The sequence below is a fragment of the Pocillopora damicornis genome, chromosome 4 (assembly GCF_964200805.1).
Source record: "Pocillopora damicornis chromosome 4, jaPocDami1.2, whole genome shotgun sequence".
Lineage (NCBI taxonomy): Eukaryota > Metazoa > Cnidaria > Anthozoa > Scleractinia > Pocilloporidae > Pocillopora > Pocillopora damicornis.
Window position 1 is genome coordinate 16534751 of NC_142673.1, and position 12649 is coordinate 16547399.

At 35.6% G+C, this 12649-nt stretch overlaps 2 protein-coding genes across 2 annotated transcripts; one reads left to right on the top strand and one right to left on the bottom strand.

The window, feature by feature from the left end:
• Positions 1–237: 237 nt before the first annotated feature.
• Positions 238–7841, bottom strand: LOC113677161 (negative elongation factor E). The gene is made up of 13 exons (XM_089203915.1): positions 7672–7841; positions 7501–7570; positions 6755–6825; positions 6315–6386; positions 5797–5838; positions 5352–5389; positions 4866–4909; positions 4426–4472; positions 3957–4026; positions 2583–2619; positions 2018–2072; positions 1484–1592; positions 238–876 (listed from the first exon to the last, which is right to left on the bottom strand). The coding sequence occupies exons 1-13, from the start codon at positions 7738–7740 to the stop codon at positions 806–808; spliced, it is 795 nt and encodes a 264-aa protein (XP_089060041.1). The 5' UTR covers positions 7741–7841; the 3' UTR covers positions 238–805.
• Positions 7842–7853: 12 nt separating this feature from the next.
• On the top strand, positions 7854–11791 carry LOC113677169 (uncharacterized). The gene is made up of 3 exons (XM_027193931.2): positions 7854–8263; positions 8943–9146; positions 10218–11791. The coding sequence occupies exons 1-3, from the start codon at positions 7900–7902 to the stop codon at positions 10313–10315; spliced, it is 666 nt and encodes a 221-aa protein (XP_027049732.2). The 5' UTR covers positions 7854–7899; the 3' UTR covers positions 10316–11791.
• Positions 11792–12649: the final 858 nt, after the last annotated feature.

Here is a 12649-nt window from a genome sequence, read left to right on the forward strand (position 1 = left end):
TTAAGAGAACATACAAAGTATGGATTTTCTAAGAACCCACAATCACCATGAAATGACACAGAGAAAGACTTGAAAAAAATTTCACTCGCCTAAAGAAATTTTCTCAAAACCTTTCCCTTACACTAATTGGGAAAACTCCAGTCGGTGAATAGAACGCCCAGGGAGGCCATTCAAAGTTATTCAGAGATGTAGGCAGTTACAGGAGAGTCTTCGTGGTGATATTAACATCCACACTAATTTCAGTTACTTGTCCGTTAAAGCTTTTATTAAATATATAATTTAAAGGTTCTTTACAGACATCTTGATAACCTATAATACATGTTACAGTCTAATTCTCTATCTGGTGCGCAAACTTTTGAACCTCTTAAGAGAATTGTATTTGCTCTGTTACGAGCTTGGGACGCGGAAAAAGACTGTGTACCCTAGAGCAGTTGAAAGGTCAGACCTCGCGCTCCGATGCCCTACAGAGAGCTCGATAGTGAAAAAGGCTTAACCGCTTAGGTACTGTTTGGAACCACCGGGGCGTTCAAGACGATGATATGAAAAAAAGGCTCACGCTGTCTATATCAAATCTGAAGAGCTAATGCTTTTCAGTGAACTATTATTTCAAAGGTTGTAGGTAAAATTCTGTTCGCTAGAAAATAAGCCAAAGTGGATAATAGACCCAAACGACTAAGTCGAAATATTTGCATCAGCCCTTTTAACGGTTTCATATACTTATCATGGTTGAAAAATTATGAACTGCCACTCGGAATAGGTACAGCAGCTATTCGTTATCGAATATCACTATTGATGTAATTTAACACTAAAGGTCGTCGTATGAAACAATTTCTCTAGCTTCTCGCGACTGTAAACCTGAACTGTGCCCTCTTGAATCTGCAAAATATAAAAAAGGAACCATCGAAATCACAGGACGCTTTCGACACATTTCTGATCTGACCATTAGGTCTCACGCAACTTACGCAAATCGCCTAACGCATATGAACCAGGTGCCGATTTGGAAGATAAATTTTTGTTCTAGTGTTTTGCAGCTTTCTGAACAGCCTAGATGTAAGGAAAGTTTGCGGCCTTTCCTTACATCTAATTTTCCTTCCAAATCGGCACTTTTAATCCCCACGGTGTCAACGAGCGCTTCTCGTTCAACTAATTTATTCTTGTTTGCTCGTCGCCAATTATTCCCACCAATAGCGTAGCTCCATTTTCCGCATATAAACCCACACACAACCCACAATTCTTTCAATCGCTCTGATGAACGGAGAACGCTCGAAACGCCGTCAGCTATTTCTTAACTGAGGCCAATTTACGTTTTCAACTCAGTTGTTAACACTAAATTACCTGCTATACTCTCCTACCGATGCAGCACCACAGTTTCTTTAGAAGCTTACCCCCTTTGATCAAAATATAGACTCATTGGATTGCCACAAAATGAAACAATTAACGTCTTTTTAAAAAAAGAACCTTAGTTAATTGTGACAAATCTAACCTCTGCTTCCCAGACCAGGTCTTCGATATCCTTGTGTGTCTCCCATGTTGGGTTGCCTCCTCGAAAAAGCTACTTTGATATGCACACCAGACACCATCATACCATTCATCTGAAAAAAAAGGGAGACCTTGAAAATCAACTTTCCCATGTTACCGGCTAATTTTGCAAGTTTTGAAGGCCGCCGTGTAGAGTGAAAAGGTTAGTTTTGTCAAAAGTAAATATCCACTCGTTTCTCTGGCTTTGTCACCTTGTTTAAAATCATGTTAGGCTTCCCAGCAGTCAGTGAAATTAAAATCACTTAGATACACACATAATTGGATTTCTCTCTCTCAAAAACAAGACAAGTTATGAGAATGAAGAAAAATATCTACTACAATAATAAAACATAAATTAGGGGATTAATAGCTGATTCAATACCAAATTGTCTGCACTAACATAATAGGAAGACAGTAAAGAAAACTACTAATGAGATCTTGGAATTGAAAGGGTCAAGGTCACTAGCGACAGTAATGTGCTTTTCTCTCCTCTGCATACCTCATCAACTGCTTTTTCAGCTGCTTCACAGGAGTCTAGTGTAACAAAACCTTGGCTATGAAGATAGAAGAAAAAACCATTAGAGACAACTTTTCAGAGTAACATCAAATGAGAACTTCAAGATAGAATTGAAATAACAATGGTAAAAGTCCTTTTTAAAAGTGATAGGCTTTAACTTTGTACCACCAGCATAGATTTTTAACATTGGTATTTGCACATAGCCTCAGCTGCCATGGGAGGGGAAATCATGAAAATTACAACTGCCAATGAGTGGGGATCATTAGAACACTAATAGCACTTTGTGTGATGGGGGTCAGGTAAAATTTATTGTGCAACAACCAAAATCCTCCGATCCCCTCTACAGGCAATAAGTAATGACCAGTCCCTTAGCCAAGTTACAGGTGTTAAAGGATAAAGAGGAGGCAGAAATATGACGGAAAATGCTTTGAAAAACAGTTGTCATAATCGAGATCAGTTGTGTTAGATGAAATCAAGGAAATCAAATTAAAACTGATCTTTTTTTTACTCAAAATGACTGATGTGACAGATAAGTACACAATTGTACCTCTTTTCTCTTTCAAAGTTAACATGTTGAACCTTACCTGAAAAGAGAAATAGAAAGAATTACTAAAACGAAAAAAAAGGGTTATGTTCCTGCTAACAGTTGATTGAAAAACAAGTTGGGTTCATTTTGCAAGAATTAATGGCACTTATATACTCGTTTACCACAACTCTATAAAAGCTGCTGTTCAATCTTGGGCAAAGCCAATTTGCCACTTACATGTTAGAGTGAGTAGCACAAAAATTTCAGAATCATGTAATATCAATTGGCTAAGAAGGGGATCTAGCCAACACAATGTTCATTTCTGCACCAGGAAATTATATGCCACTACCTGGGCCCTCATCTAAAAATGTAATTTGTGACAATTATAATTAGCATAAGCTAATATTTTGCCAGTTTTGTTTTCATTTAAATTTATTTATTTAGTTTTTTATTTTTCCTGAAATATTGTCATGTTTACATCAGGTTTTACTTAGATCTGTACTTGCATACTTCCTTCAGTAACTGTTATCTACTTGTGTACATCATGTTATTCAAAGCATACTCTAAAACCCCAAGGGTAGCACCACTGCCTTGGTTGGTTGGGGGTACATGTTCCCCATTTTCACCACCTCCTAGTTTTTAAGGGTTTTCCTGTCTGGCTTTGGCACAATTAGTTTCCTTCAGTTGTAATTATAATAAACTCTTGTAAGCATATTGGTGTTAAATAAGCAGTACAATAGCTTGGCTGGCCAACAACATCAACACTTTGTGTGCTTGGTTGGGTAGTGGAAGCAAAGTTAAGTGGATGAAGAATCAGAAAGGTTGAAAACATTGCAAGTTACGAAGATTTACCAGTTTGTCCAATGGAAGGAGGAAATATGGCATAACATAACCATGTCAGTGGTAGCAGTGGCACTGGTGTTGTTTGTAAATAGTGTTGTTTTAGGTTTGCATACCTGTCATTGTCCTACATGTTCTAGAATAAATAAGTGGTTCCAATTTGCATGAATTACACATGATGGAAGTGACATGACCCAAACATGGGGAATTGAAAACTCATATACCATCATGAACTTGGAATATGACTCATTGAGTGGTCCCTTTTAGTGTAGTTTCCAGCTTAGCTCACCAAACATAAAATATTAAAAATCAGCAAATAAGTTTCTGTAGCTAAGTTTTTCCTATTTTTTCCCTTGGATCAAGCTGGAAGAGGGGGAGAGCTTCAAATGTAACTTTACATATTAAGTTTAAATCTGTTTGACAGTCAAGGGTCTCTTAAGTTGATGATCATTGGCATTATTCTCATGACCAAAATGTGTGATTCAGGGGTGATGATGCAAGAAGAAATTAGATGTAAGTAACTCTTAGGGGTTTAGGAGTTACATGTAACCTCACCAAATTTAGTGAACTCTTCCTGGAGGATTTTTTCTGTTAATCCATATCCATTGACATAGATTGTGTTTCCCTGTGGGATGCAATACAAACAGTCAACATGCAAAGTGTGACTGTGATAGCAAAATAACAATAAACCAATTGTAAAAAAAGCTACATCTAAAATGGCTTTCCTGTGCCACAGTAGTTGTCTACTGCTGTTAAGTAATAATATACTCCTGGGTACCTCAGAAATTGTTGATTTTAAATTCCAGCACCTTGTGGTGAGGACAGTCTTATAATTATATACATAATTATATGGATGCACTTTAAGATCTCAAATTTTATTGCGTATCATCACAGAACAAGATAAAAATGAACCTTGTCTCAAACTTTCTACATGTACACCTTTAAAAAAAATTGACCAATTTTGATACAGAAACAAAGCCAGTCCTTGATGGCATGATATTTTAAGCCATCAGCCTGTTTTTACCTTTCTTGATTGATCATCTGACCAACTTCTTCTACCTGACCCTTGTCCTAAATTGAAAATGATTCAAGAAAAGGGATTGCAATACTTTATTATACACAAGTATATAATGAATAGTATCCTTGGTAAACAAGATTTTTCAATAAAGAAAATTTGCAGAACACTTAGACTAACCAAGCTGCAAGATACTTAACTGATAACCAAGTTTCAAAAGGATTGTTGATCAAATTGGCTAACAGAATACAAATAGACATGCATCATTAGACAAGAAGACAAACACGAAAACAGCCATGTGAGTATACAGTATATGTAGTATCACATTGTCAGATGGCAGGTAGAGTGACAGACTAATCAACCTTCAGACAAACAGACAACCAAAGAAGGCAGGCACAAAGATAAACAAAACAAACATTCATAAAGAGAAGTTAAAGTCAAACATATACCTCCTGAGAAGCGCTTGTTCTGTGAGGTAGAAGAAGGTATAAAGCTAATCAAAACCAAAAAAGAAAAAAACAAAAATATAACAAACATTTCAATGACAACATTGCTACAGGTACTCACAGAGTACTTAACCCTTTAAGTCCTACTAATGACCAAGAGAGAATCTCTCCTTACATTATCAGTATAACATAAAGCAGATAAGTAATAAAAATAAAGAAAAATATCAATTAGGGGATGGATGGTTGATCCAATTCCAAATTCTCCAAACTAACATCACAAATTGTATGGTAGACAGTAATGAGAAATACTAGATAAATGAAATATTGGGCGTTAAAGGGTTAAAGCTGAGCAACCATTTGCATAAATAGTTCTGAAAGAGCAGTGTACAATAAAAATTGCCCAGAAAAACCTAAATAGAAAGTTTCAAAGGACCTAAAAAAGATGGAGTATATGCCACTTATACAGTTATAATTGCCTCAAATTCTTACCTTTCGTGATATAAATTTCTTATTGCTTCAGCACGTGCCTATAGCAAAACAGAACATGGATCATGTATTACATAATATACATCTCTTACATGGTAAAAGTGAAAAGTTAAGGTCTAATTCATTTCATCAAATCAGCTAGTCATCTAGTCACTAAAGATAAAAATTAATGAAATGATTGACATTTATGCCAAAGATAGCTTCGTTGCGAAAAATTCCACAGTACTCAGAACCACAACAGTTCAACCAATTTTTAAAGTTCACTCTTGAGAGATGACCTGTTTGAAGACTGTAAAATTTGTGGACCTTTTCGTCAAGGTTTAAACCCCTAACATGGACTAAAGGTAACTAAAAACATTTGAAGGGAGAGCAACAAGGTGATTTTGGAACACATAAAAGATAAAATACATTTCATCATAAATATTCGATACTCTTGAGCAATATTTACCTGCTGCTCATTCCTGTTGGATGCTGGTTGCTGTAAGAAATCCTATATTGATCAAAAAATCAAAATGAACAATTAGCAAAACATACTGTATGTTAACACAAGTTTACACTTGCCTCGTGGTATTCTCATACACTGTACATAGTTAACCTAACTTGTAATACCTAGGCCTTCAGGTGAGTGCGTCATTCAACACCAACACTTTAAAAGGGTAAAACCTAGTAATAAACAGTTTGAAATGTACTCTACAAGTCAATAATAGATGTTTTTAAAAAATGGGAATTTAACAATGGAGATTTCACTAAGTGCCTCTTCTCGTCCATTGTTTCCAGATTGAACTAGAATTTGGAGTATTGTGTTTGTGGAGGGAAGAAAACCAGAGAAAATCCTACATGTAAAGCCAACTCAAGGAATCAAACCCAGGCCACATTGGTGGGAGGCAAACACTTTCACCACTGTGCTATCCCTGCTCCCTATTGTTTATAATGTTAGTTTAAAATGATCTTTAAAATTTATCTTACCTTCTGTCTTCTTTCTCCTACTTTAGCCCTTTTGAACTCCCTATGGACAGGATCTTTTTTAATCTTCACTTCCTTGATTAAGAGGAGAATTCCAATTACTGGCAACTTGTGAACAGTATTCAAAAAATTATCAGACTGATGGCAGGTGGAAATAAACCTAGAATTCATAGAGTGGTTGAGGGTACTAAGGAATCACAAATTTGTATTGTTATTTATATTCCAGAGAAAGGATTAAGGTAAACAAAATTTTATAGAAAATGCTGTTGTTAATCATGGTTTCTATAGATAAATAAAGGTTCGATCATTTGTCCTATGATGTAGGATTCAGACTAATTAATTGTACTGATGATGAAGTTTCAATTACTGCTAGTCTTTGACAGCTTTCCCCCTCATGGCCTTCCAGTTAGAGGTGAAACAGATGTAAAGTACATTTAACATACCCCTGAGGCAATCAGCTTCTTGGCAATCTCTTTTGCATCCTGTGGATCATGGCTAATTTCTGCTGGAGCATCTGGAATGAAAAAATTTCCAAAACTATTTTTATTTGACAATTTGGGGGATAAACTTTAACCTCACACACTTAAAATAAATCGATAGAGGTTACATTTTGCACCAAGAGAGACATTAATTTGAAAACTATAATAATAATTGTATACACGTATAAATAGGCCTCCCTGATAATTAACACCAGAGGCTACCACAACTAATAAACACCTGGTAATGAAAAACCTGGACCTTACATATTGAGACCTAGGACACCTGGGGCCCATTCCATAAAAGGTTCCGTTAAAAAACCTGGTTAAAAAACCTGGACCTTACATATTGAGACCTAGGACACCTGGGGCCCATTCCATAAAAGGTTCCGTTAACTTTACAGGCCTGCAAAGCTGTTTTGTTTTCATTTAAGATCTAGATAGGGTTTCAGAAGTCTTGAAAATCATACAATAAAACTTTTAGCTAAAGAAACAAAATTAACTGGTTAAAGCGCCAGAACCTGCTTCTTAATTCTTTAAATTTTGATTCAAAAATATGACTATGGACCTGTTCAGTTACTGGGGCTTTCGAAAGACTGGCGATAGACCCCTAAAAGATTCAGATTATGAGGTTGTCTCAAAATTAAACTCGACCTAAGTCATTTAACTTCCTGATCACACACAGTATCAAAGCTTTATGTTGAATCTCTTACCACGCTTCGTACCCGGCTTGATACTGCTGGGATTTTCGACTTTTTCTTTAGACTTTTGCAGTGCCTTTTTCTGGAATGAAATAAAGCACCTTCGCCCTCAGACTGAGATCCTTTAATTTCAAATCAATGAGAATCTCTTTAAATATATGGGACTGGAGCTAGATGTCATACCCTTTTCTTCAACAAAGCGAACTTTCTAAGAAGGTATTCCTCCTCTGCGGTTAGATTTGGTAAGCCCATTATTCAAAGTTCCCAGAAAATCAACTCAAGTCTCACAGTCACTAATACTTGGCGCATTCCGCCTTCATTTCCGCCATCTTTACTTATGAGTCTTCGGTAAGATCACGCTGCGGATATCATCAGAAAGCTATAAGTATGTCGTGTATACCTTGATTCCGAATGCTTTCTCAACATTCCAACATGGCGTTCAACGTTATGACTTCCGCTTTAGAGTCTGAAGTGTACTGGTCCTTAAAAAATGAAGTTTTGATAGAACTGAGGGAGCTGCTTGTTGACAAATTGCAATATGAGAAAACTTTGGACTATCTGAGGTCTAAGCGAGTATTTGATCGAGCGGACTGCGATGAAATTGAAGCAGAGAGAACTCCAACCAAGAAACGAGCAAAATTCTTGGACATTCTGGGCGATAAAGGTCCCACTGCTTTTGACCAGTTGTGTTTTGCTATTCAGAAGAAGTGCAAGGGACAAGAATATTTATTAGACATTATCCTCACCACTTTTGATAGGAAGAAACAAGAGCGAAGTAAGCCTCTTTACAAATTTAAACATATTTTAAACTTCCGTTTTAATTATAACGTATAAGCTGATTATAGTAGGCAATATTTTTTTTGTGGTAGTTAAGTGTCGCTTCTAAAGCTTTAATCTAAATTGATTAACTATAGCTGGTACTCAATGAATTGATTTAGTGAAAATGATATCAAATTCTGATATCATCCCTTTAAAACTAGGAATAAATTACACGACTGTTCAAGTTCTCTTTTCAACTTAGCTGAGTTTATTAAGCCAAGATTAAATAAGGGACACATTATTAAGAACACTTCCTTTTTTTCCAAGTTTGATGGTAACCAAAATTTACTCGAAAAATTTTGGCTTGATTTCCCTTGAATTGGACTCCACTCAGTCCAGTGTTACCATTATTGACATAAGCTTAAAATTTTCAATGAGTTTACTGATGCAATAAATGCTAGGTTTTTGACTTATTAGGGGCTCTTTTATTGATTAATGTATCCATGTCCCTAAGTTGAGGAAAACCTTATGCATTGATGTGGCCAAGTGTGACAGAATTTAGAGCATAAGCTCCCATCTGTTAACCTGTGTGAGCCTAATCATAAGTGAGCCCACTCTGTCCAGTTCAAGTACATGTATATTCAAGAACCACAGGCATTTTGTCTCCATTGGAGAAAATATTTATTACTTTGCAGGTTTTAAAGAGCTACCTCCCCCAGAACCACCTGGTTTAGATGGAGGCTTATCTCCCCCATGTGATGATCCAAAGCTTGTTGTTATGGTAACAGGTTTAGCTCCAGATACATGTGAAGTAGATTTAAACAATTTACCAGGACCTGGAGATCCTGGGGCTCCAATTCCACCAGATGAGATAGAACCTACACAAGGTCAACAACCAGGTAATCTTGCTTGACAGGACTTTTGCAGTGGAACTTTTCAGTAGACCCTGTTTCACTAGAGCAAACATAGTCAATTGAGCAGAAAGAGCTTGATATAGAGAAATATGTTTTCTGTCTTATCACAAGCGTGGGACAAAAAAAAAATTCTGAGTCCCCAAGAGGGAGGTCAATTCTGCACTCCAATGCTCTGTTACTGAGCTACAGAGACTCTGTGGTGAGCGAGGCCCATTACGAAGTTCATATATGACATGTTCTGCATACTGCCATGATCAGTGATGTGACAATAGCATCATCTTTGTAAATAGATTACGTAAGAAAAATGATAAGTTTAGTGCTCAGTAAAGGAATAGATAAATTTATGAACTTTAGAGATGAGAATGTGATGTGAATGCATTGTCCTTAAAAAAAAAAAAAATCCGAAGACTTCATTCACCTTTAATTTGACAAATAACTTGAAGAAACCCTTCCCTATAAAACCTGGTACTGAATGATACACACAGCCTTGACTTCCGTCTCATGCCAATACAAAATTACTGACCTATTTCCAAACCCTTACCTGAAAACTTGCTCTATTATGCCTTCACTGACACATTTCCTAATAATTTACAGAATAGTATAGGCACAAACCAATAAAATAAAAGAGAAGTCTTTGCATAGAATCATACTTCCCTAAAAAAAGTCCCATTCAGAAGGTGGAGCTGTTGAAAGGAGTTTGTGTGAGACAGCCATAACTCTTCAGGGCACCTTCAAAATTTTTGAAATATCTGAAGGAATCACTAGCCAGTGTGGTTCTTTTGCATATGTAAAACTGTTTTGCCACAAAAAAGGAGATAATTGACCATGACAACTGACAATGTTTCCAATATCTTTTCCTTGGGAAGATATTATTTGTTATTTGTCAAGGCATGCAATTAGAAATCAGTGATTGATGGTCCACAAAGATGTTGGTCAACCATCCCTAATTAAAAGGTTAATACAATACCAAAGAAATGAAAAAAGGGTCAAGATTGCACCCAGCCATCTAAAACTGCAGCTTAAAATAGATTTCCTGATTAATTTTTATTCTTTCAGGTCAATCCATCAACCAAACTCCACTTACCCCTCCACCATCTTATGATGTGTCAGAGTTACCACCACCATACTCTCCACAGGAATTAGAAACTGAGTAAGAGATGGAGAGACAGGGAAAGGGATGGGCTCTGGATAGTCACTGGTATCATCCCAATTGGTTACATATTAAATTTCTTGTTTGTTTTTATTATTTATGTACATTCTGCTTATAAAAGGTTCTATTGCTGATTTTAATCATTTACTACCATTTGGTTTGAAATAACAAGGCTAAAATTCAAAGTGCTTGATATTATTTCTTAAACATTTAACCTCCATGAGTTATGAAGACAGAATTCCTCCTTACAATTTATTATAATGTCAAGGAGACAGATGCTGAGAATAAAGAGAAAAAGCACTGATATACTAGTTGATCCAGTACCAAATTCTCTGAACTAACATCATTAGAATTGTATGCCAGACAGTAAGGAGTCTTGGGAGTGAATGGCACAATGAACCAAATTTATCCTTGAATGTATATGCTGACATCACTTTGATACAATTATTAATTCTTACATAACAGCCTTAATTGATTTGAAAAGAATAGAAATAAGTACACCCATAATTTAAATTACGATTTGATGATTTTTAACAGGTAAGAAAAGTTTAGCCAGGGAACAAAGGTTAATTTTATGGTTAATTTTATGTTACAAATGCACCATAAATATATATTAGACTAGATTTACATTTTAGTAGGTTACTTTAGACACATATCTCATTTAAATATGTAAATTTATGCAGGATGCCAATTGTGAAAGCAATCTGAGTGCAAGCTCTGGCTGAGTTTAGCTGTCCTGTAGCTGAGGCAAGACCCAGTTAATGTCTCTTTGTTTCTTTAATCATCAAAATTATATATCTCAGTATCATGAAACAAAAAAATGCTGAGAAGGAATTTGTCACAGATAGGGCTGGAGAGGGCTTTCAGAAGTGAGACCCTCATAAACTACACCGTTTCACAGAGTTGGACATGTTTTTAAAACAGTAATATGAATTGCTGATTGGCTAAAACAAGGTGTTTTCCAGGCAAGGGAAACTGTCAATTACCTATATAATTTCCTGTGACAAATTTGGAATACAATCCAGTGATCTGAAAGAACTTATAATGTAAAAGCACAGAAACATTTTTTTTCAGTTTTTATTAGGAACTATCTTTAGAATTGGTCAGTTTTTACTTCTGATATAGCTCTTGATAATAAGTTAGTTTACTGTCACTCATGCTAACGATGAATACTAAATTATAGATCCAATGGTGACTCCTGCAGTCCCTCTTGTGTGTGGCTCACTCAGCTACAATGTGCAGTTTACTTTCGTTAATACTTGTTTTTTGTGTTCATCTCAGCAATGATTATCTTAAAAACAGTCGCACAGTCTGTACGTCCAGTAGCTTGACTGGAGAATACTACTACTTTTTAAAAGTAAAAGTAAGTTAAAGTTTCTAAAACATTAACTTTGAAAATGTTTACATATTTTTTGACTGTACATATGCTTGTATCATTCACTGTCATTCATTAGTATTAAAAGCAAGTTGTTCAACAAAAGATGTCACAAAAGTCTCGAGTCAATGGTTTCTTGGCAGAGTTTTTCCCAATAATAACCTCTTAAAACAATTTGTTTGGCCTTTTTTTCCATTAAAGACACCCTTAAACTGACAGGTGCAATTTCATATGTATTGTGTACCATCAAGTTGAAAAATTTAACAGCTTCATCTTTTGAGAACATTTTGGAAAACTGAAAAAGGCAACTAACAATATTTATAGGAAGAGCAAGGAGGTGATTTTAGAACACATAAAAAATTCATTACATTTTATCATAAATATTCGATGCTCTTGGGTAATATTTACCTGTTGAAAAATTTAACGGTTTTATCTTTGAGAACATTTTGGAAAACTGAAAAATTTCCCAAGCTCAAGAAAGCCATTTGGATTTTTGACTTCATGACTGTTAAGCATTAGAGTATCCTAAAAGTTGACTAGTCTGAGATCGAAAAACTTAAGAAACAAAAGGTTTGTTTCTGTGTGCTTTATCCGGAAGCAGGAGCGAAAATATACTGCTAATATCATTAGGTAGAAATGTAAACTGCTTTGAAAATTTTCACCTATGATGCGCTTTTATGACATAAATATCAATGAAAAACTAGAATTTCTTCTGACTTTTGAATTCTAAACACGATACATTTACTGTGCGCTTAAAACGTTCTATTCATTGAGGATCATTAACATTGACGCCATGGTGACCGGGTATACCGACATGACTTTGTGCTTTTAAAGAAGACCTTTTTACCATTTTAACATTGGGTCGATATCCCCGTTAGTAAGGTGCTAATTTCAAAAGGTAATGTTGTGATTAAAGATATTTGAAAACAAATAACTTTTGATGCAATTTTAACAACAGCAGAT

Coding starts and splice junctions, on each gene's coding strand:
- LOC113677169 (XM_027193931.2), top strand. CDS start 7,900: ATGCTTTCTCAACATTCCAACATGGCGTTCAACGTTATGACTTCCGCT. Junction 8,264..8,942: donor TAGGAAGAAACAAGAGCGAA/GTAAGCCTCTTT, acceptor ATTACTTTGCAG/GTTTTAAAGAGCTACCTCCC. Junction 9,147..10,217: donor TACACAAGGTCAACAACCAG/GTAATCTTGCTT, acceptor TTATTCTTTCAG/GTCAATCCATCAACCAAACT.
- LOC113677161 (XM_089203915.1), bottom strand. CDS start 7,740: ATGGGCTTACCAAATCTAACCGCAGAGGAGGAATACCTTCTTAGAAAG. Junction 6,387..6,754: donor AGAAGCTGATTGCCTCAGGG/GTATGTTAAATG, acceptor CTCTTAATCAAG/GAAGTGAAGATTAAAAAAGA. Junction 2,073..2,582: donor AACTTTGAAAGAGAAAAGAG/GTACAATTGTGT, acceptor CTATCTTCATAG/CCAAGGTTTTGTTACACTAG.